General features: G+C 41.2%; 1 protein-coding gene across 7 annotated transcripts in view; it reads left to right on the top strand.

The window, feature by feature from the left end:
- LOC140480423 (histone-lysine N-methyltransferase NSD2-like) overlaps nt 1-25,598 on the top strand; it is a 154,789-nt gene that overhangs the window by 40,522 nt on the left and 88,669 nt on the right. For all 7 annotated transcript variants that reach the window (XM_072575286.1, XM_072575275.1, XM_072575317.1 and 4 more), the window contains exon 3: nt 14,974-15,145. In XM_072575286.1, the coding sequence (XP_072431387.1) occupies nt 14,974-15,145 (172 nt within the window). The remainder of the gene's footprint in view (nt 1-14,973; nt 15,146-25,598) is intronic.

Here is a 25,598-nt window from a genome sequence, read left to right as displayed (position 1 = left end):
CATCCTTCAGGCTGCTCTGTCCACAGGTGCTTTAGCCACTGAGGATATTTGTGGAACCACTTCTTGCGGTGAGTTGTTTAATTGTCCACCACCTTACACCCACCGCAGAGCTTTGATACCATCCGTTACATATGGAATTGCTTAGCTCTGTCTGTCACTTGCTGCTTATGGTATTTGGTTTAAACACTGTCCTGTGTTGAAGCACTAAGCAGTTGACACCTCATTTTTAGGTCCACTGCAATGGGCATCCCTTCCACATCCTTCATTGAACTAAAGTTGATTTTCTGGAGCAATATTAATGATAGATGGGGAAAAATGCTGGCACATTAAGTCATAGTCTTACTGGAATACATCTCTGCTGTTGTTCTCCCACGGCACCTTTTCAGCATCTATCTTCTTTAACATAGTGATTTTAAAAAATTAATTGCTAGGAAATGGGCAACATTAGCTGGGCCAGCATTGGTTGCCTGTTCTGAGTTGCTGTTGAGAAGATGGCGGTGAGCTGCCTCGAACTGTTGAAGTGCATGTGCTGTAGGTAAGCAAGTCCAGGTGGGAAACTTCAATGCCAAACAACATGCAAGGTATCTTCAAAGTGAAACTAGGACTTCAACTCCACAATGACTTTGTGCAGTAGTTACTTTTAATTTATTTCCATATCAATCAGCTCAGATGTTATGACATAGCTCTGGTGCAAGTGGGACCCAAGCTTCCCTGGTCCAGGGCAGGAGCTCTACCACTGTGGCACAAGAGGGCCCTTAGTGGTCACTTTTAATGAAACTATTATAGACAGCTGCATCTGCAGCAAGCCAGTTGATGGTTTGAAGTTCAGTTTTCCCTTTGGTTTCCCCAGCACTTGCTGTAGATCCAGTCTAGCACTTAGTTTGTTAAGGACTCAGACCTAGTCAGTCATGGTTTTGCTGCGCTATAATTGGCACACATTCAAGTCCCCCACCCTGAGTACATTCTGCACACTTGCCACACTCATTCCAAGTGGTAATCAGTATGAAGCAGAGCTAATGAATCGGCTGAGGGGGTGAAGGGTTACATGATTGACAACTGGAGGTTTCCTTGCCCATATTTCATCTGATGCTATGAGACAATACAGGGTTCAGAGTCAGTTAACAAAATAACTTTTCTTCTCTGTTTCTATTTTGCACCTGGCACCTTCTGCCCTTTATTGTGTTCCAGCTGATTAGTTATTGCTGCAGGGCAGCAAGAAATCCCATTATATATGGATTGATAAAAGCGAAATGTTTTGTAAACCCAGAATCCAATAAACTTTCAACAAAGTGAGTGTAGTTTTTGTTTTGAATTTCAAAGAGAAATTGGGTAAAGACCAAATGCAAAAACATTGCACAGCTTCAAGGACACGGTTGGAGAGTGGGACTTGCTAATTTGTTCTTGGACAGAAATGGCATAGAATGGCCTCCTTCCTGACTGCAAGAAGTCTAATTTGCAATCAAGTTCCACATAATCTCCCTGTATTCCACGTGCTCCTTGAGACGTTGAATTTTTGTTGTACGGTTTAACAGACCGAAATTCTTTTTTTCTTCACTTCAAGTAGATACTTGTGTTAAAGTCTTGATGGTTAAGTGTTGATGGGCAAGCATATGATGTGTGCATACACAGTTCCAGTAAAGATTTATGGATATTTATCAGGAATTAGAACCTAGCTTGATTCAATCAGTCATTTTTTTCTGTTACTTGGATATATCCAACACAATTTAAAAAAAAGACTTTATATTGCACCTTTTATTATCTTAGCTGTAAAGTGCTTTGGGAAAATAACGTATTGTTCTAATGGGAGAAGAGCAGCTGCCAGTGTTCACGTAAGGTTACAATCATATATTATCTTTTCTGGACATTGTTTGAGGGATAATTGTTTTGCCAGATGATCGACTTGATCACATTGGACGTGTAGAACTACTGTGTGGTTTCAAAAATTGTGAAATAGAAGCTTGTGGCAACTTTTTTGAAAACATTGAAAAGAATTATGTAATTTTTTTGAACTGACCTGATAGTGAGACAAATAAAATTAAATCTGACTAGTCCAATCTGCGCATTTCAAATTTATGATTTTCCAAAGTTTAGTCATTGTCAAGTGATCAGAGTGATGCCAACAGTGAGGCATGGTGACTCTCTGGTTAAAATCCACCACCTGTCATCTCTCTAATGAGAGCAGAACCCACGATCCTCTGGGATTATGGCAACTTCTAGTTTTTACAGTTTATCTGGAATTGATGGGTTGTTACATTGTACCAAAACAGGGTTATTTGGTGCCATGGGGAGGAGGCGTAGACTGGAATGCTGACTTTGGCTTCTATTGTGGCTTGTGGAAGATAGGAAATTGGGCTCGCAGTTTGTAGATCTAGAATGGTAAAGGATATTAAGCCACAAGTAAATAAGCCATATATTAAACTGTATTGTAAAAATAAATGTCAACAAGATCTATTCTAAACAAGGTCCACTGGACCTGAAATGTTAACTATCTTTTCTCTCCAGGTTTGCTGCCAGATCTGCAGAGTTTTTCTGGCAATATCTGTTTTTATTTCTCATTTCCAGCATCTGTAGTGCTTCAGATTTTTTTTAACAAATCGACTTGTGTAATTATAGCGCCTTTGATGTAACCTAACGTCCCAAGGCTCTTCTCAGAAATGTAGCAAGATCAAAACTAAATCCCAGGAGAGGATAAGTCCAATGACTAAGAGCTCATTGAAAGATATAAGCATTCAAAATAATTTTTTTGGAGCAAGTAATAAGTGCAAGCTGAGCTAGCAATGGCTACATCCCATGAAAGAATAAAATTTCAAAGAGAAGGAAAGTGTGGTGTGGGGATGGAATTCCAAAGCTTGTGGTCTAGGCAACTAAAGGTAACAATAAAAGTTAAATTTGGGTATAGAAGCTTAGTTATCTGACCAAGTTGTGAAATTTGGGGAAGATTGTAGAGATAGTCATATTCAGGGCTTTTGAATGACTTGAAAATGAAGATGAAACTTCAAAATCAGGACATTGCTTCACTGGGAATCTGTGCAGTCAGTGAATGCAATTTTATTGGAACTATAGTTTATGGAGGGTAAGTGCAGGAGGACAGCCAGGTGTGCACAGGAAAAGTCAAACCAAAAGAAAACAGAAGCATGGATGAGGGTTTCAGCACCAGAAGAGCTGAGAACAAAATAAAGTTGAGCATAAATTTTGAAAGGCATACATGTGTTGAAATTAGTGCCAATGGACTTGAGAGAGAACAGCTGAGATGGAAGCTCTGGGTTTTGTCGATGGTGCCAGGCTGTAATTACATAATGACAAGCTGGAAAATGATAGATATTGGAAAATTTATCACTTGGAAAGTTGATGCATAAATTTGTTTTTTAAATGTTGACATAAAAAGTAAATCCATTTGCTGTATCCAAGTCATTTATGAAAAACAGAAGTAATACTATTCTCCAAATAGCTACTTTCCAATTATATAATCCAAAGATCAGTTTATATTTGTTGGGAATAAAATAGAAATTTTTTGTTCCGTGTACTTTTACATGAAAAAGAGTGAGAAGTTTTATGTGTTGCTGCACTGTGGCACTGATACTAATGACAGGAGTCATACCTAAAAGAAAAGTAAAATTAAGGCAAAGTTCATCATGGTTCAGTTAACGGTTTCTGGGCTCAAGGAAAATTGATTTCGGGACAGATGGAACATCCTGAGAATGCAGTCAGTAAGAGAATGCCATGCTGGGATGAGACCCACCCCACCAAGCTGCGAAAATACTGGCTGAAAGCCTCCACTAAAGAAACTGCCATGCCAGGCTAAGACTACCACACCAGGGTGCTAGTCTGCCATCTCATCGTTGGAACGGGAGAAGCCTCCTATTTCCCCATCCGATGCTTCTCCAGATGCTGCCGCCAATCCCTTTTGCTGATGCTTCCATTACTTCAGGTATCTGGTTTCAGCTGCAGACCTGGAGCCTCTGCCCACTTGTGAATCCAGGACAGGGGAGTCAGCCCAGGACTTGATGGGAGGTCCTGGCTGGGATGGAGCAGTGTTCAGTTTATTCTGGTGTTGCTGCCACAGAGGTTGCCTCCTCACCTGCCACTCTCTAGACTTTTAAGAAAACAAATAAAAAAGATAAAGAGCAAAAGAAAGAAGGAAATAAAAAGAGTAGTTGCCATGTTTTTAATGAAGTTTATCTTCCACGAGTTGGTGCAACATGGAGGGACGAAAGCCCTGTATTGCGCTGTAATGTTCCATGTTCTAATATGTTGAGATAATACTTGAATTGCGTGGATGAGTGCTGCCTAAAGTTGAGGCTTAACACGTCCAGGTACTGACATCCTGACCCACTTGAAAAGTTCCGTCCCTTGATCACCAATGCAGAATACACAGCTTCTGTAAAATATACGGCAATGATGATACAAACTTCCTGTGAGAGCATTTTCCAAACCCATGATCATTTTCTCCTCCAAGAGTAAGTGCAGCCGCAAAGGGACACACGCCACCATGATAGGTTTCCCCTTCGAGTCTCTCCACATCCTGATTTGGAATTTTATTGCTGTTTACTCATTGCTGGGTATCAATCCTGGAACTTGCTTCTTTCAAATAATTCATTTTGTTGGCTATAACAGTTCAAGAAGGAAGACCAGCACCAGCTTTTAATGAGCAGTTATGGATATGAAATAAATACTGCTCTTGCAAACCATGTGGACACCTATCAAGACATTTTTTCTCCTCAACCTGGTGGGAACCTTTTTATTAAAAAAAATGAGCTGTTAACTTGGCAAGCTACTGCCCAAACCCAAGTTGCCTTAGTCATGTCATGGCAGTGTCAAATTCTAACCTGGTGACTCAGTCTCTCAGATATACAGCTTCTCTGGAGCCAAGTAGAATTTAGCTAAATGTCTGACCTCTGCCTCAGCTTAGCTAAAACACAAAAGTATGTATTGCCTTGGTCAGGGTCTAGCTAGAGATTTTTTGTTTCATACTACTGAAGCCACACTCTGGTTCAGACAGCAGTTATTAAAGAGAAAGAAATTATGTTTCAGGTCACTGACTTTTCATCAGAACTGAAAGAAATGTAAAAGTTTTTAACTAGTAGCTGAGGGGACAGGTCGAATGGGGGCTACTTAGAGTTGTAGTCATAGAGATATACAGCTCGGAAACAGACCCTTCAGTCCAACTCGTTCATGCCGATCAGATATTCTTAGCTAAGCTAGTCCCATTTGCCAGCACTTGGTCCATATCATTCTGAACCCTTCCTATTCTTAGACTCATCCAGATGTCTTTTTAAATGCTGTAGATGTACCAGCCTCCACTGCTTCCTAGCAGCTCATTCCATACACTCACCAAGCTCTGCGTGAAATAGTTGCCCCTTGAATCCCTTTTTAAATCTTTTCCCCCCTCACCCTAAATTTATGCCCTCTAGTTCTGGACTCTCCCACTGCAGGGAAACTACTTTCTCTATTTATTCTATCCATGATCCCCATCATTTTATAAACTTCAGTAAGGTCACCCCTCAGACTCCGTTGCTGCAGGGAAAACAGCCCCAGCCTATTCAACCTCTCCCTATACCTCAAATCCTCCAACCCTGGCAACATCCTTGTAAATCTTTTCTGAACCCTTTCAAGTTTCTCAACATCCATCCTATAGGAGGGAGACCAGAATTGCTATCCTATCTACCTGCGACTGTACTTTCAAGGAGCTGTGAACCTGTACTCCAAGGTTTCTTTGTTCAGCAATGCTTTCTCAAACCTTACCATTAAGTGTACAAGTCCTGCCAAGATGTGCATTTTCAACCGGCAGCACCTCGCATTTATCTAAATTAAACTCTAACTGCCACTCCTCAGTCCATTGGCACATTTGATCAAGATCCCATTGTCCTCTGAGATAACCTCATTCATTGTCCAATTTTGGTGTCATCTGCAAACTTACTAACTATACCTCCTATGTTCACACCCAAATCATTTGTATAAATGATGAAAAGTAGTGGACCCAGCACTGATCCTTGTGGCACTGCACTGGTCACAGGCCTCCAGTCTGAAGAACAACCCTCCCACCACCACCACCCTCTGTCTTCTAACTTCAAGCCAGTTTTGTATCCAAATGGCTAGTTCTCCCTGTATTCCATGAGTTGTAACCTTGCTGACCAGTCTCCCATCGAGAACCTTGTCGAATGCCTTATTGAAGTCCATATAGATCACACCAATCTTCTTTGTTACTTCAAACGAAACTCCATCAGGTTCGTGAGAAATGATTTCACACGGACAAAGCCATGCTGACTATTCCTAATCAGACCTTTTCTTTCCAAATACATGGAAATCCTGTCCCTCAGGATTCCCTCCAAAAACTTGCCCACCATGGACATCAGGCTCACCGGTCTATAGTTCCTGGCTTTTCCTTAACATTTTTCTTAAATAGTGATGCCACATTAGCCGACTTCCAGTTTTCGGCACCTCACGTGTGACTATCGATGATACAAATATTCTCAGCAAGGGGCCCAGCAATCACTTCTCCAGCTTCCAACAGAGTTCTAGGGTACACCTGATCAGGTCCTGGGGATTTATCCACCTTTTATGCATTTCAAGACATCCAACACCACCTCCATAATATGGACATTTTGCAAGATGTCGCCATTTATTTCACCACCTTCTTTATCTTCTATGTCCTTTCCCACAGTAAACACTGATGCAAGATACACAGTTAGTATCTCCCCTATCTCTTGCAGCTCCACACACAGGCTGCCTTGCTGATCTTTGAGGGGTCTTACTCTCTCCCTAATTACCCTTTTCTCCTTAATGTATTTATAACTACCCTTTGGATTCTCCTTAACCCTATTTGCCAAAGCTATCTCATGTCCCCTTTTTGCCCTTATGATTTTCCTCTTAAGTAGACTCCCACTGCTTTTATGCTCTTCTAAGGATTCATTCAATCTCTCCTGTTTATACCTGACATATGCTTCCATCTTTATCTTAACCAAACCCTCAATTTCTCAACTCATCCAGCATTCCCTATACCTTCCAGGCTTTCCTTTTACTATAACAGGAATATACTCTCTCTGGACTCTTTGTTTTCTCATTTCTGAAGGCTTCCCATTTTCCAGCCATCCCTTTACTTGCAAGCATCTGCCTCCAATCAGCTTTTGAAAGGTGTTGCTTAAGACTGTCAAAATTAGCCTTCCTCCAATTTAGGCCTTCAACTTTTAGATCCGGTCAGTCCTTTTCCATCATTGTATTAAAACTAGCAGAATTATGGTTGCTGGCACCAAAGTGCTCCCCCACTGATGCCTCCGTCATCTGCCCTGCCTTATTTCCCAGGAGTAGGTGAAGTTTAGCATCTTCTCTAGTAGATACATCCACATACTGAATCAGAAAATCATCTTGTACACACTGAACAAATTCCTCGAAACTCTTGAACACAATGGCAGTCCCAGATCTATGTTTGGAAAGTTAAAATCCCCTACCATAACCACAGATTATTCTTACAGATAACTGAAATCTCTTCACAAATTTGTTCCTCAATTTCCCACTGACTATTGGGGGGGATGTCTATAAATACAATCCCAATAAGGTGATCATCCCTTTCTTTAATTAGATTAGATTAGATTACTTACAGTGTGGAAACAGGCCCTTCGGCCCAACAAGTCCACACCGCCCCGCCGAAGCGCAACCCACCCATACCCCTACATTTACCCCTTACCTAACACTATGGGCAATTTAGCATGGCCAATTCACCTGACCTGCACATCTTTGTGACTGTGGGAGGAAACCGGAGCACCCGGAGGAAACCCACACAGACACGGGGAGAACGTGCAAACTCCACACAGTCAGTCGCCTGAGGCGGGAATTGAACCCAGGTCTCTGGCGCTGTGAGGCAGCAGTGCTAACCACTGTGCCACCGTGCTGCCCTTATTTCTCAGTTCCACCCAAATGACCTCCCTGGATGTATTCCAAGGAATATCCTCCCTCATTATATCAGTAATGCTATTCTGTATCAAAATGGCACTTCCCCTTATTCTCTTGCCCCTGTTTCTATCCGACCAATATCATTTGCAACCTAGCACATTAAGCTGCCAGTCCTGTCCATCCCAGAGCCACTTCTGTGTAATTGCGATGATATCCTAGTCCCATGCCCTGAGTTCATCTGTGTTCCCTGTTAGGTCTCTTGCATTGAAGTAAATACAGTTTAACTTATCAGTCCTACTTTGTTCTCTTTGTTCCTTCTGTACCAGTCTCAGATTGATCTTTTTCCTCACCATTTTCCTGGTCCCAACCCCCCCGCTCCACAAAACCGCTGGACCTTAGTAGTTTAAATGCTCCTGCTCAGCTCTGGCAAATCTCCCTGCTAGAAAAATGGTCCTCTTCCAAGTCAGGTAAAAACCATCCTCATTGTACAGGTCACGTCTGCCCCAGAAGAGATTCCAGTGATGTAAAAATGTGAATCCTTCTCCATTGCACCAGCTTTTCAGCCACACATTCATCTGCTCTATCCTCCTATTTCCTACCCTCATTAGCTCAAGCACCAGGAGTAATCCAGATAATACTATCCTTGAGAACCTCCTTTTTAAATTCCTGCCTAACTTTGTATATTCTCCCTTCAAAATCTCATCCTTTTTCCTTCCTATGTCATTGGTTCCAATGCGTACAATGACCTCCTGCTGGTCCCTCTTTTTAAGAACATTCTGCACTCTTTCTGAGACATCGTTGATCCTGGCACCCGGGAGCCAATATGCCATTCTGATGTTTTGTTGCTGGCTGCAGAAACAGCTGTCTGAAGATAACAGTGAATAACTAGCAGAAAATTTCATGGTGCATAACCAAATTGTTTTAATGGGTCTAGTTACAAGAGAGGCTGTGTCTAGATGAAGTTTTAACAACTGTATAGCAAATGTCTGAATGCAACATGAAGGAATACAGAAAAAATGAACTTAACATTGTTTATTATGTAAATTTGGTGAACTCAATATTTAGCCGAGAACACTTGAGAGTGGTGAGATGAAAGATCAAGGGCTGTTCCTTGACTTTACGTTAAACTTCATTTGAACTGGGAGCAGGGTAGAGAATTGGGTTTACTCTTCTTGGAGTAGAGAAGATTATGACAGGACCTTGTTGAGATGTTCAAAATTATGCCGAATTTTGGTAGGGTAAAGAAGCTTCCAGTTGCCTACCATTTCAAAACTCCATTGTGTTCCCTGATCAACATCTGTATCTGGCTTGATAATAACTCGGTACTTTTACAATTTTAGGGCCTAAGCATCTCGTCCCATGAAATTCTCCCAATTTCCACACAATAAGCCTTGTTGTCATATGAATTGCTACCATAAACCTCTCAATATCAGCCACTAATGATCCCCATTGGCAGCTATTCATTCTCACAGACTGACCTTTGCCCACTTCTTTGTCTGCCCAAATGGTTTTCACTTTCCCTCTTAGCCCCATCCCCATCTGTTGTTTACTCCTCCTCTCTCCCCTCACCCTTCTCTAGCACATATATTAACCTTTTCCTAGCTACAAACAGTTCTCAAGAATTCTCAAGAGTTTGGAGGTCATGTTGTGGCTTTACAAGAGGTTGGTTAGGCCACTTTTGGAGTATTGTGTACAGTTCTGGTCTCACTCCTATCGGAAGGATGTTGCAAAATTTGAAAGGGTTCAGAAAAGATTTACAAGGATGTTGCCAGGGTTGGAGGTTTTGTGCTACAGAAGAGGCTGAATATGCTGGGGCTGTTTGCCCTGAAGTGTTGAAGTCTGAGAGGTGACCTTATAGAGGTTTATAAAATCATGAGGGACATGGATAGGATAAATGGACAGATCTTTTCCCTGGGGTGGGGGAGTCCAGAACGAGAGGGCTTAGGTTTAGGGTGAGAGGGGAAAGATATAAAAGGGACCTAAGGAACAACTTTTTCACGCAGAGGGTGGTGCTTGTACAGAATGAGCTGCCAGAGAAGTGGAAGCTGGTACAATTGCAACATGTAATAGCCATCTGGATTGCTATATGAAGAGATTAAGTTGGGATATCTGGTTGGCATTGACAAGTTGGACTGAAGGGCCTGTTTCCATGCTGGACATCTCGAAGACTCTGTGACTCTTCAGTGGGACTGGACCTGAAAATTTAACTCCTTCTTCTGTCCAGAGATGTTGCTTGACCTGTTGAGTTTTTCTGGCAGTTTCAGATCTCCGGCAGTTTCTGATCTCCAGCAGTTGCAAATCTTGGGTCTTTTTTGTAGTATTCTCAAAACTCGTTACTATTTGTTTCTCTAAGATTTCCTCCTTAAATTTGGTGTCTGATTTTTTTTTCTTCTCTTGTTATTTCTTTGAGGGAAGGGCTTGTTGTTTGTGTCCACTGACAACACACCACCTGAAATTAACAATGCAAGGTCGGAATCAAACCTACCTTCTAGCAGTATTATATCCTCTATTGACTGTTTCGTAATTTTTTTTGTGATTATAGGTGAAGTCTTAAGTTTGGCGACAAGCATCCTCATTGTCCCATTTATATAACCTAGCCACTTTGTGAGGAGTGCAAGTTGTGTTACTCTAATGTTGTTAAGAATCAATATTGTTTATTAATAAATGCATCACAATGTTCAGTAACATCTGTGGCATGCATTAAAATCACATTTGTTTAAATTTATTGCTGGTGTTATTTTGCCATTAGATACTTTGTGAAAATACTGATAAGGATATATATCTCTGGTCTACATCCAATAAGTGAATAGACATGATTTCTCTGATAAATCTCTGTGAAGCTTGGAATATTGGTCATGACTACAACTGTCGAATTTCCAAATTCGGAATCCTTTCAACAGTTTTTAATTGATTATTTTTTCAGTCTGTTGGGTTTCTATTTTGCCAGAAAGCACTTATTTAATTTAGTATTTTCATTGTTCATGCTCGAAATTATAACTTATCAGTTTCTATCCCATCCATTTTCTCTTCATGCATTTCTTTTGCTTTTCAATGATGGTGATGGGAAGTATTATATTGAAATGAAAGAACTGGATTTTTGATTGCTTTGAAATCTTTCTTTCCACTTCTTTGTTTAGCATGTGGGCATACCTTACAGGTCATTCACATTGCTATGGGTCTGATCTCAGATATAGATTAGGTAAAGATGGCATAATCTAGTTACCTAAAGGGCATAAGTGAACCACATGGTTTTTTATGACAAAAGGCACTGATAACACAGTCTGCATTCGATGATCTTTAAATTCAATTAAGCAATTGAAGTCAGTGAGGTAAATTAAAATCCAGTGCCGAAGAGAAATAGATCCATCAATGTCATTTCAAGATTAATCCATTTTAGAGATCTATCCATAAACATCAAATCTTTCGACTTCCATTGCAAACAAAAAAGGAAATGGACTCGCTTCTCTGCTTGTTGATAACTCAACTCTGAGCACCTGTAGAATTATTCAGTATGGGAAGAGGCAATGGTGGTTGTCTGAACTCCACATTTCCAGAGGAAATCATAACGTTCAGACTAAGGAAAGCTCAAACATTGATTCTTGCATCCATTCCTGTAAATAAAATATAACTGTTTTTGGCTAAATTGTGGTGTGGAGGTGACAGTGTTGGCTGGAATCGACAAAGTCAGAAGTCACACGACACCAGCATCTCGTCCAACAGATTTATTTGAAATTCCAAGCTTTTGGAGTGCTGCTTCTTCATCGGGTGAAGTGGCTAAATTAGCATTCATAACAGCAGAAACAAAAAGTTCTGCAGATTCTAGAATCCAAGATAGACAAGCAGGAAGCTAGAAGCATACAACAACACGGGCAACATCAGGAGGTGGAGAAGTTAACATTTCGGAAGTAACCCTTCCTCAGGACTGGGGGTGGGTGTAAGAGGAGGTGGGGGAGGGTTTAGGATGGGAAGGGGGCCACGGAGTGGTGAGGGAGAGATATAGGGATAGTTGAGCACAGGTTGGTCAATGGGCAGAATCAATCCAGTTGTTCAATGGAAGGAAGGGTTGGTCGAGGGAATGGAAGGCAGGGGGTGTGGCTGGGGCTGGAGAGCGAGTTGGGAAATGCAAAGGAGTCTAGTTGAAATTGGAGAATGTTGAGCACTTTGGGCTGTAGGCTGCGCGGGGAGAAGGTGAGGTATTCTTTCAATTAACCACCTGATTCACTGTGGCAATGGATGAGGTCAATGATTGCCAAGTCAGAAAGAGTGGGAGGAGGAATTGAAATGGTTGGAGTCTGGGAGGTCAGGTCGGTTCCTGTGGGCCTGGCTGAGATGCTCAGTGAAACGTGTTGAGTTTACGATAACAGCAAGCTGCAAAAAACGTTTATTTAAATATCTTATCCAAAGAAAGTCATGACCATGTTCCCAACATGGAATTGAGAACAACGTCTGTTCTGTTCATCACCCTCACTCTCTCTATCGCCTGATGCTGCTCCCTGTTTCGGTGATGCAAAAGCAGCAATAGCAATCTGCCTTAATCCCCTAAGTCTAGGAAGGTTGTAAATAGTAATCAGGCCTGTATTGGGGAAAACAGACTTTAAAAAGTGTGAAAGAGAGTTACGGAACAAATCTGGGAAAAATGAGGCTTAATGTGAACCCAAGAACTCTGTGGGAAGCTCAAGAAGTGACTGCTGGGCCTCTTGCTGAGATATTTGTATCATCGATAGTCACAGGTGAAGTGCCAGAAGACTGGAGGTTGGCAAACGTGCTGCCACTGTTTAAGAAGGGTGGTAAGGACAAGCCAGGGAACTATAGACCAGTGAGCCTGTCGTTGGTGGTAGGCAAGTTGTTGGGGGAAATCCTGAGGGACAGGATGTACATGTATTTGGAAAGGCAAAGACTGATTAGGGATAGTCAACATGGCTTTTTGCGTGGGAAATCATGTCTCTCAAACTTGATTGAGTTTTTTGAAGAAGTAACAAAAAGGAATGATGAGGGCAGAGCAGTAGATGTGATCTATATGGACTTCAGTAAGGCTTTCGACAAGGCTCTCCGTGGGAGACTGATTAGCAGCAAGGTTAGATCTCATGGAATACAGGGAGAATGAGCCATTTGGGTACAGAACTGGCTCAAAGGTAGAACACAGAGGGTGGTGGGGGAGGGTTGTTTTTCAGACTGGAGGCCTGTGACTAGTGGAGTGTCAGACGTTTCGGTGCTGGGTCCTGTACTTTTTGTCATTTACATAAATGATTTTGATGCAAGCATAGGAGGTATAGTTAGTAAGTTTGCAGATAATACCAAAATTGGAGGTGCAGTGGACAGCAAAGAGGGTTACCTCAGATTACGACAGGATCTTGGCCAGATGGGTCAGTGGGCTGAGAAGTGGCAGACGGAGTTTAATTCAGATAAATACGAGGTGCTGCATTTTGGGAAAGCAAATCTTAGCAGGACTTATACGCTTAATGGTAAGGTCCTAGGGAGTGTTGCTGAACAAAGAGACCTTGGAGTGCAGGTTCATAGCTCCTTGAAAGTGGAGTCGCAGGTAGATAGGACAGTGAAGAAGGCGTTTGGTATGCTTTCCTTTATTGGTCAGAGTATTGAGTACAGGAGTTGGGAAGTCATGCTGAGGCTGTACAGGACATTGGTTAGGCCAATGTTGGAATATTGCATGCAATTCTGGTCTCCTTCCCATCGGAAAGGTGTTGTGAAACTTGAAAGGGTTCAGAAAATGGATGTTGCCAGGGTTGGAGGATTTGAGCTATAGGTAGAGGCTGAATAGGTTGAGGCTGTTTTACCTGGAGCGACAGAGGTTTACAAAATTATGAGGGGCTTGGATAGGATAAATAGACGAACTCTTTTCCCTGGGGTCGGGGAGTCCAGAACTAGAGGCCATAGGTTTAGGGTGAGAGGGGAAAGATATAAAAAAGACCTAAGCAGCAACGTTTTCACACAGAAGGTGATACATGTATGGAATGAGTTGCCAGAGGAAGTGGTGGAGGCTGGTACAATGCAACATTTAAGAGGCATTTGAATGGGTATATGAATAGGAAAGGTTTGGAGGAATATGGGCCGGGTGTGGCCGGTGGGACTAGATTAGGTTGGGATATCTATTCGGCATGGACGAGTTGGACTGAGAGGTCTGTTTCCATGCTGTACATCTCTATGACTGTATTACTATGTGTGTTTGGAGGAGGTTTGGGAGGTGAATATTAAGTGGCCGCAAATGTTCTGATTAAAAGTTAATTTTGTTACCTTCACACCATAATTGTGTTTCTGGGCTGTTGGTAGTCAAAAGTATTTATTTGCACTAAAGGGATAGGGTGATGCAGGTAGTTTGTAGATTTTGCAGTGCTATAGATCAATTGTGCCGTCTAAAACCTTGCAGTTCTAGTCTGAATCATGATATGACAAAATGACAACCAAGATAGCAATCTGGCTTCTCATACCTGAAATTATGAGAGTGCACATAAGAAAAAGTTGTTCAGCTAATTTAAGTCTGCTCCTTTCTCAGATCTTGTGCAATCTATCTTTGTCCCAGTCATGTAATCTGAGGGGAATTGCTGTTGAAATACTTTAAATTCTGAATTATAATGCAGAACTCAAGAAGAATTCAATGTTCTTGCATTTAATGTAAGTTCGTGTTCACCCTCACCACAGAAGAATTCATCTTAACTAGTGAGTATTTTTGTTTATGGGATTGGGGATGCAAAGAGAAGGAGAAAGTTCATGAGACCAGATTGCACTGGTAATTCGTTTGTTTCATGAAACTATGTCTTGTGTGATTTATTTTTCTCTTTGTTTTTGAAAGATTTGTTTATGTGACTGTGGAGGCAAACTTTTGAAATAAAATTAACTGTATTCAGGTCCAGTTCATTGTTTTGGACACCATAGATATAAAATCCATGAAAAAAACCAAACCAAGTGTCAAGTGACGCATCAATACTTTGAAATTTACTGTAGAGACTTGTCTTCCTCAAAATACAAGAGGTGAATTCATTTTATAAGTTTGTCATTGCAGTTTTTTTTGCATTGTTTAAAACAAAAGCTTTAAAGTTCACTTTGGTACATCTATGATATTTGTATCAACAGCCTACAGAACATCAAGACCATGAAGGAGCCAAATGTGAAGAGACCAAGGATAAGGATGTCCCAGTGAAATATCATGTAGGGGATATGGTGTGGTCCAAAGTATCTGGCTATCCTTGGTGGGCTTGCATGGTTTCTTCAGATCCCCTGTTGAACACCCATACAAGAGTAAAAGGTATTTAAAACAGTAACATTTTTTCAATTTAGCGTGGTTTCTCTTTCTGTTGTCCTTATATCTCGTCACATTTGTCATTTCCCAAGCCTATAGCATGACCACACTCTTTGACTATTTTTAGATCTTTGATCCATTTGCTTGCTTGACTCCCTCTTGAACAGTTAGTTTTTGATTTTTTAAAAAAAATTCATCCAAGAACCAAGTGTGTTTGACCTAACACCCAGGTTTCTTCATCCTCCTTCTGCCTTGATCTTTTCAGCTCGTGTTAGCCTTTCAGTTTTGTCAAACTCTTGCTGTCAAATTTGTTACTCAGTGTTGATCGTGTGAATTTTGAATTTTCTTCTGGATAATTTGGATTGAGTGCAGTCGTAAGTAGAGGGGTAGTTTTAAATTTATGCAGGGTGGAAGATGGGAGGTTGGTCAGGAATGTTTTTGAATGGTCAATCTTGAGGGAACAAAGGCAAGTGCAGATGAGGGGTAGGTGCAGGGTAAGTGCAAGGCAGTTAGTGAAGCGAAGGATGTTGCAAATGGCTTAAGAAAGGAGAGGAGGAGGCTAGAAAAGAATTTAAAACCTGTCAACAAAGGAGCACTTCAATGACTGTTTAAATCAAGAAAATCTGAAATCACTAAAGTAATGGATTTATTGTCAATACAGATATGGAAAAATGTATAAACTCCTACAAATTGGAGCAAGAATAAGCCACTGATACCCTTGAAGCTGCTGTATCATTCTGTAAGGTGATGACTGATCGGATTGCTTCAGAATGCTGCCTACAGCTAATGGCATTTTATTCCTTGCTTATCAAGAATCTGTCAACTTCTTTGTCATAAAAATATTGCAAGATTATGATTCCACTGCCTTTTCAGGAAGAGTTGCAAAGATTTAGCCGATGAGAAGAAAATCTGTCTTAAATGGGTGGCATTTTGTTTTTAAATAGTGATCCTGAGTTCCAGATTCTCTTAGAAAAAGTCACATAATTTCCACATGTACCCTGTCAGTCATTTGTACCTATTTTTCAATCAAGTTCCTTCTTGCTCTTTGAAACTTCAGTGGATTCAAGCCAAGCACATCATTAAACATGTTCCAGGTATGAGTCTCATAAACATTCTGAATTGCTGCCAATGCATTTGCATTCTCTTTTCACGAAGAACATAAGTACACAGTAATCCTGATATAGTCTCACTGATGCCTTGTATAATTGAAGTATATTCAATTCCTCTTGTAATAAACAATAGTCTTCTATTTGGCGTTAACGGCCTGTTATGTGCATACAAACTTTTTACAATGAGTATGCTAAGCAACCCAGATTCCTCTGCATATTGGAGCACTGCAATCTCTTGGCGTTTATGTGAGATGATTATTTTTATTTTTCTTACCAAAATCGATAATTTTCCATTTCTCCCCATTTGTAATCCATTTGTCAGATCTTTGCCCATTTGATGAATGTGTGTTCAGCCTCCTTGTGTCAATCAAACAGCTTACTTTCCCACCTAATTTTTCTTTTAGCAAATTTGGTAATCGTCTATTCATTCCCTTCATCCAAGTCACTTTATATAAATTGTAAAAAAAAATTCAAGTCCCATTACTGATCCTGGTGGATCAGTTTGCCATCTACAGTTTTCGCTTATTGTTTCCTATTTGCTTGATAATGTCTTATCCAATATTTTGACCCCCTTCTCCATGAGATTTTATTTTCCACAGGAACCTCTGTGACAATTTAGCAAATGTCTTCTGGAAATCCAAGTAAAACATATCCGCCAGGTCCCCTTTGTTCACAGTACGTTACTTTTCCAGAGAGCTCTGTGAAATGCAGTTTCACTTTCACAAAAGCACGTTGAACGTTAGTTCGAGTCCTGTTATTTCATATTGCATAATAACTTCTAAGTGTTCAGTTATATACCCTCCAGGTCCCTGCTTTCTATGTTTATCCCTTCTTACCGTTGCTACTTCACAATGTAATGGAACCTTACCTGAATGAAGGGATTTTTAAAGAACTTGAACCAGCACATGAACTATCTTAGCCACTTTTTTCATACTGTTATGATTCTAATGTTTTTATTTGATTATGTGTTATGGGGCAGGTCTTTGAAATTATCTTGGACTAAGAGGTTCTGTAGTAAACAGTGACCATTACATTGTAGAAATAAGTTCTCAGTTTGAGGGTGAGAAGAGGGTGAGAAGCTAGAGTCAGAAACAAGAATGCTAAAGTTAAACTAGTTAGATAAGTTTGAGGGGTCAGGTGGAGTGGACTGCGAAAGGAGTTTAGCAGAAAAGAAAGTTGAGGAGCAATGGCAGATGTTTAAGAAAATAGTTCATGACTCATAGCAAAGAGTGAGGAAAAAGATGGATCTGAGGACGATGATACTTGCCATGCTATATCAAGGAGGTTTTCCTTTTATTATCTTGAAGGCTTTTATCAGGTCATCCCTAACAAATAACAAAGAACAGTACAGCACAGAAACAGGCCTTATGATTCACAAAACCTGCACCGACAGATCACATCTTTGTTAACTTAAAAACCTTTGGCTGCCACGTGGTCTATATTCCTCTATTCCTGGCCAGTCATGTATCTGTCAAGATGCCTCTTAACTTTGCAATTATATTTGCTTCTAACCACCTCTGGCAATATGTTATTGGCACTTATCATCCTCTGTGTTTATATTAAAAAAACACTTGCCTCTCCTATCTCCTTTTAATTTGTTCCCCCCTTCAACCAGGTTGCCCCTCACCATCTGTCATTCAAGTGAACACAAACCAAGTTTGTCTAATCTCTCCACATACCTTATACCCTCCAAATTAGCAGCATCATGGTAAATGGGGCAACCCAGAATTGTACAAAACATTCAAAATATAGCCTAACCAAAGTTCTGTACAACTGCAACATGACTTGCCAATGCTGTGTGTCCTGACCAATGAAGGCAAGCTTACCAAACACCTTCTTGACAACCTTATCCACTTATGCTACTGCTTCCAGTGAACTGTGGACCTGTTTAACCTTCAAAATTGTGTAATACCTCCTCAACCACTTAACCACTGAATGACCTAGTATCATTCTTGTAAACCAACATTGTGTTCTCTCCAAGACCAATATATCCTTCTGAAAATGTAATGGCAGCATTTGCTCACAGCACTTTGAGGTGTAACTGCAGCCTAGCTAATGTATCATTTATATTTCACTCCTCTGGATATAAAGGGCAGCATTCTGTTAGCTACGTTGATTTTCTTCTGCTCCTGTTTGCATTTTAAAAATATACGCGCTTGAGCCCCCAAGTCTCTTTAGGCATACTGTCTAGAAAGTATCTTCACTTATCCTGGTTTGGTCCAAAATAAGTAACTTCACACTTAATTGCATTGAAATCCATTTGCAACAGTTGCTCATTCACTTCACATAAAATTACAGAAGGGTATCCAATACTGTTTAACTTGGATATGGACTTTTTATGCCATTATCTAAGTCATTAATAAATAATGTTAATAATTGAGGCCCAAATACAGATCCTTGTGGGACGCAGTTGGTCACATCTTAACAATTTGAGAACATGCCCATTACCCATACTTACTGTCACCTGTCACTCAAACAATTTTCCAGTTTTGTCATAATTTTCCTTAATTTCCATGGGCCTCCATTTTAGGTAACATCCTCTTCGGTGGGACTTTATCAAGTGCTATCTGGAAGTCCATATAAATAATGTCCATAGACATTATTCTTTTGACTACCTTAGACAGTTCTTCAAAAACATTGAGATTTTTGTCAGGCATGTCACAAATCTGTGCTGGCTCACCCTAATGCGCTGTAAATTTTTAAGGTATCCAGTTACCTGATCGTTGATTATCGACTCCAACAATTTTCCCACCAGAGATGTTAGGTTGATTGGTCTAAAATTCCTTGGTTTTCCTCTTTGGCCTTTCTGAAAATGTGGAATGGCATTGAATTTTCTAATCCAGAGGCTGATTCCTGAATCTAGGGAACCCTGAAAGATGATAGTGAAGTTATATTGTCTACAACATGCTGTTCTACTTCCTTTTGTACTTTCAGATGGAAAACATCAGGTCCTGGAGGTTGTACCTCCTTTTTAGTTTAAATTTGTTGTTTAGTTTTTTTTATTAATTTATTAATGAACCAGAAAAGCAAAAGATTAAGTTATTGATTATTAGTGGCAAACAAGATTCAAAGAGCTTTAGGCTTTCTGCACAGGGAAAACTAGCAGAGAGATACAAAACGTAATCAGAAGTGCTCATAGTGTCTTAGCCTTTTTAACGAGAAGGCAAGAATGCATGAATGAGCAAGCTTTGACTCTATTTAAGAAAGCCCTGGTATCTGGACTACTGTGTGCAGTTCTCTGACTGCATCTCAAAGTGCAGACAGACATCAGATGGAATGAGTTGCGGAACCACCAAACAGTTGTATTATACACAAAAGCCTTGTATTGCTTCCAATATCAGAGGTTCAGGGCAAAGGTTTTCAGGATTTTGAACAGAACTAATAGGGTAGATGGAAAGAAACTTTATCAAGACTGAAGATACGAGGGCTATAAACTTAAAATCAAATAATATTACTTCATACACATACAGAAAATTCCTGACATAAAATGTGGTGGATTCTAGGTCAGTTAATAATTGTAAATCTGCAATTAATGGGCAAGTGGATAAAATGATATGAAATTAAGGGAAAATAATCTTTTTATTTATTCATTCATAAATAAGGATGTCAGTGGTTAAGGATGGATAAGGATGTCAGTGGTTAAGTCAGCATTTGTTGCCCATCACTAATTGCCCACAGGGCAGTTAAGCATCAACCACATTGCTGTGCGTCTTGAGTCATGTGTAGTTCAGTTCAGGCAAGGGCAGCAGTTTCCTTCCCGAAAGGACATATTGAACCAGGTACATTTTTCCAAAAATCAAAAATGAGCCGTGGTCATCATGAGACTGTTTGTTTATTCCAGATTTTTATGAATTCAAAATCCATCACTTTATGCTTTAATCAACCGTAATCTCTCAAAACAATGTAAAGACTCTAAGTGCAGGAACCCAATAATAAGGTACATTAGGTTTTTCAGGCCTTGAGGCCTGCTCTGTCACTTGTAAATCCTGGTTGAGCTGATGGTAGCCTTAATGTCATATTCCTGTCTGGGTACTGACACTTTCCCTTCCTTGTTTTCCTCAATACTGGAACTCGCTGCTTAACATCATCGCAGAGTGCCTTCACTACTTGGACTGCAATGATTCAACAAGGTGGCTCGCTATCTATTTCCCAAAGTAATTGTGGAGGCATTTTTATGAGTGTAACTGTTGTTGTTTAGTCCACTGCAAAATTTCGTTCTGATGTAGGAGGCCAAGAATTTTGAGTGACTCTCGAAAGAATTTGTCTCCAACTCTGCATTGTTGTAGACTGCTCATTATTGTAATACTTTAGAGATTTGGATTGATAAGTTAATTTTTACTGTAAATTAACTTGTGTCCAATCATCATAAGTCTGTTTCATAAAATGGACCCTAAAATAGTAGGGCTTGTCTGTTGCTGCTTGTTCAGTTTCCAAAAGCATAAGATAGTAATTCTCATTTCAGTATCAAGACATCCTAAGTCGATGTATCAGCCTTGCCCTAACCCAGGTCTGAAGATCTTCCCACCTTTATTGTTAGTTTTAAATCTCATTGTGAACTGACATCATTTAATGCAGAGGAAAAGGGTGAGGCAGACAGGAAATGACAGTGAGGAGTGCAGCAATACAGATGGCTTAGCTGCACAAATAAGGAGGAGAAGAGTCCAAGGGCAATAGTGGAATGTGACTTAGTAGTTACGGGTGCAGACAGGTCTTACTGTGGTGGCAGAGATGTGATTTTAGGATGGTGAATTGCCTTCCTGAGGCAAGGGTTAGGGATGTCACAGGGTGCAGGGCATCGTGAAGGGGGAGTCTTTTGAAATTAGAAAGCCAGCCTTAGATCAGGAAGCACAACCTCAAAAATGACATTGGGAGACCACATGTTCCTTTTATGGTGACATGTAGGAATCATAGAATCCCTTCGGTGGGGAAGCAAGCCATACAATCCATCAAATTCACACCGACCCACTGACATTTAGAGCAAAATTGGAACATCCAGAGAATGCAAACTCCACAGAGACAGTCACCCAAGGATGGAATTGAATCCAAGTTCCTGGTGCTGAGGGGCAGCAGTGCGAACCACTGAGTCACTATGCCGTCCCATAGAACTTTGGATGTCGAGGAATATTTAGGGACTAGATAACAAGGTAAAGATAGCCTTGTAGTAAGTACAAAGGGAGCAGATCAAGGGAAGCCCTTGGAGTATAGAAAGTACACTAGGCAACTTAAGAAAGCAATTAGGAGAGCACATGACCAAAAAAGCCCTGATGGGTAAAATTCAGAGGAATCCCAAGATATTTTATAAGATTTTATGGGTGGCAGTAGTATTGTTGCAAAACTACTCCTCCTGAAACTCAGCCAGTGTTCTGGGGACCGGTTTGATCTTGGCAAATAGTGGATTTTGAAATTAGTGAAAAATATATGCAGTTAAGAATTTACTGATGACCATGAAATCATTTTCAATTGTTGTAAAAAAAAATTTAGTTCACTTTTGTCTTTCAGGGAAGGAAATATGCTATCCTTGTTTGGTCTGTCCTATGTGTGACTTGAGAGCCTATGTGATTGATTCTCAACTGCCCTTACAAATGCATGACTTGCTCGGCCATTTCTATCCATCGCTACAAAGTCTGACTGAAGAACTAAGAACAGATTGACAACCTGACATCATCTAGATACTGGAAAAGACCATGTCGAAACAGCCCTATCAAAAGTGCAACATCTAGGAGCTAATGTCAAAATTAGGAGAGCTATCTTACAGACTATTCCAAAAGCAGCCTGACACAGTTATACTTGTGAAATCATATTTCACAGATCATGTCCCAGACATCACCATCACCATCCCTGGATATGCCCTGTCCAACTGATCGGTCAGACCCAGCAGAGGTAGCAGTACAGTGGTAAACAGTTACGAGGGAATTAACTCCAGACCCTGTAAAGTCTCATGACTTTAGGTTAAACATAGGCAAGGAAAAATGCAGGTTACCACATACGATCCTCCCTCGTCGAATGAATCATTACTGCACTGTGTTGAACAACACTTGGAGGAAGCTGTGAGAGTAGCAATGGTGCAAAATGTACTCAGGGTGGCGAATTTCAGTGGCTTGGCAGCAGTACTACTGATTGAGCCGCTTATGTCCTAAGGGACATAGCTGCTAAATTGGTTCTGCGGCAAGTCATGAGGGAACCAACAAGAGAGAAAAATATATTTGACCTTATCCTTACCAATCTGCGGCTACAGATGCATCTGTCCATTGAGTATCAGTAAGGGTGACCACCGCACAGTCCTTCTAGAGATGAATTCCCACCTTCACATTGAGCATACCCTTGATCATGCTGTGCGGAATGATCACCATGCCAAATGAGACAGACTTGAAGCAGATCTAGCAACTTATGACTGGGCATATGCGTTGCTGTGTGTCATCAACAGCAGCACAATGTGCAACCTCGTGGCAAAGAAATCCCACCACTCAACAGTTTCCATCAAGCCACGGGATCAATCCTGGATCAACAGAGAGTACAGGAACATTAGACATGCCTGAAAATGAGGTGTCAACCTGGTGTAGCTATTAAACAGGACTACTTGCATACCAAACATAAGCAGTAAGTGATATACAGAGTTAAGCAAACCCACACCTGATCAAATCTGAGCTCTGCAGTCCTGCCACATTCCGTCAAGAATGTTGGTGGACAGTTAAACAACTGACTGGAGGAGAAGGCTCCACAAATATTCCCATCCGCAAAGATGGAAGAGCATAGCACATTAGTGCAAAAGAAAAATCCAACCTGGCCAATTATTGCTCGATCAGTCTATTCTCAGTCATCAGTAAAGTGACAGACTGTGTCACCAACAATGCTTTGAAGCAGCACCTGCTCAGCAATAACCTGGTCAGTGACACCCAGTTTGGGTTTCACCAGGGCTACTCAGCTCCTGACCTCATCACAGGCTTGGTTCAAACATGGACAAAATGGAATTGGGGGTAATTCCAGGATATTGGCCCAGTGACAGTAAAAGAACAACCATATATTTTCAAGTCAGGATGGTGATTGGCTTGGAAGGAACTTGAAGGCGATGGTGTTTCCATGTATCTGCTGCCCTTGTCTTTTTCGATAGAAGTGGTCATGGATTTGGAAGTTGCTGTCCAAGGCATCATGGTGGCTCAGTGGTTAGCACTGCTGCCTCACAGCACCAGGGACCCAGGTTTGATTCCACCTCTGGCGGCTGTGTGGAGTTGGCATATTCTCCCCGTGTCTGTGTGGGATTCTGCAAGGTGCTCCAGTTTCCTCTCAGTCCAGAGATGTTCAGGTTAGGTGAATTGTCTATACTCAATTGCCCATAGTGTTCAAGGATGTGGAGGTTAGGTGCATTAGTCAGGGAAATTTAGGATAGTGCATCAGGATGGGTTACTCTTCGGAGGGTTGGTGTGGAATTGTTGGGCCAAATCACCTGTTTTTACATAGTAGAGATTCTGTGATCTTTGAAGAATTCCTACTGCACATTTTGTAGGTAGTACACACTGCCAATGACTGTCAGTGATGGGAGGAGTGGATGAGGTAGTTGGTTCTGCTGGATTTGACCTGCTTTTCGTGAGTATGACTCTTGTCAAGCTGGCTCTTGACTAGTCTGAGACCACTGTCCCAATTTTGGCACTAGCCTCCAGATATGTGTAACAGGACTTCTCAGGGTCAACTGGGGTGATTTCACCATTGTTGTTTCCAGTACCGAGGTTGATGCCAGGTGATCTGTTGGTTCCATTTCTTTGTTGAGACATCGTAGTGATTGATATAACTGAGTGACTTACTCGGGCAGTTGAGAGTCAACCACGTTGCTTTGGCTGTGCAATCACTTGTAGGCCAGACCAGGTGAGGTTGGCAGATTTCATCCCTGAAGAACACTGATGAATCAGATGGGTGTTATGACAATTGACAGTGGTTTCATTGTCATCTGTAGATTTGTTGATTTCATATAGTTTGGATTCTTAATTCCAGGTCTATTGTATGGTACCTTTTTGAATGCCTTCGAGAAGTCCAAATAGGACACATCTACTTGTACCCCTCCATCCATTCTGGTTGAGATTTCCTTGATAAACGCTTTGTCAGGAGTGACTTCTTTTGGAGTCATGATGAAGCCATATTGACTCAGCCCTATTTTACCATGCCCTTACAAGTACTCCTGCAAACTCATCCTCAATCATGCACTCATATCGCAAGGTTTGTGAAGGTTTGTAGCTCAGGTTGAGGTTTAGGATGTAGGTTTGCTCGCTGAGCTGCTGAGGTCAGCCCAGCGAGCAAACCTACACCCTATGGACTCCTATCTGATGACAAATGTCAGGTTAACTGGTTTATAAGTTTGTCTTCATCCTTTGTTAACGTTATCCATTTTCCAGTCTTCTATGATCTTCCCTAACTCCAGTGATTGTTGAAAGCCAGTCACCTTCAGAACTGTAGAATGTAGTCCTTCAAATCTGAGTGATTTATTCGCCTTCAGACCTTTCAGCTTCCCCAGTACCTTCTCAGTGATAGCCACGACATTCATCTCCGTCCCCTGACTTGCTTAAATTTCTGGTGTGCTGCTGGTGTCTTCCACTGTGAAAACTGATGAAAGGTATATATTCACAGAACATAGAATATAGAAAAATACAGCGCAGTACAGGCCCTTTGGCCCTCGATGTTGCGCCAATCCAAGCCCACCTAACCTACACTAGCCCACTGTCCTCCATATGCCTATCCAATGCCCGTTTAAATGCCCATAAAGAGGGAGAGTCCACCACTGCTACTGGCAGGGCATTCCATGAACTCACGACTCGCTGAGTCAAGAATCTACCCCTAACATCTGTCCTATACCTACCACCCCTTAATTTAAAGCTATGCCCCCTCATAATAGCTGACTCCATACGTGGTAAAAGGTTCTCACGGTCAACCCTATCTAAACCCCTAATCATCTTGTACACCTCTATCAAGTCACGCCTAAACCTTCTTTTCTCCAATGAAAACAACCCCGAGTGCCTCAGCCTTTCCTCATATGATCTTCCTACCATACCAGGCAACATCCTGGTAAACCTCTTCTGCACCCGTTCCAGTGCCTCCACATACTATCCACTATAGTATGGCGACCAAAACTGTACAAAATACTCCAGATGCGGCCGCACCAGAGTCTTATACAACTGTAACATGATCTCAGAACTCCGGAACTCAATTCCTCTACCAATAAAAGCCAGTACACCAAAGGCCTTCTTCACCACACTATTTACCTGGGTGGCAACTTTCAGAGATCTGTGTACATGGACACCAAGATCCCTCTGCTCATCCACACTACCAAGTATCCGACCATTATCCCAGTACCCCATCTTTTTGTT

The sequence above is a fragment of the Chiloscyllium punctatum genome, chromosome 1 (genome assembly GCF_047496795.1).
Source record: "Chiloscyllium punctatum isolate Juve2018m chromosome 1, sChiPun1.3, whole genome shotgun sequence".
NCBI classification, from domain to species: Eukaryota; Metazoa; Chordata; class Chondrichthyes; order Orectolobiformes; family Hemiscylliidae; genus Chiloscyllium; species Chiloscyllium punctatum.
This window is presented reverse-complemented; position numbering and strand designations above follow the sequence as displayed.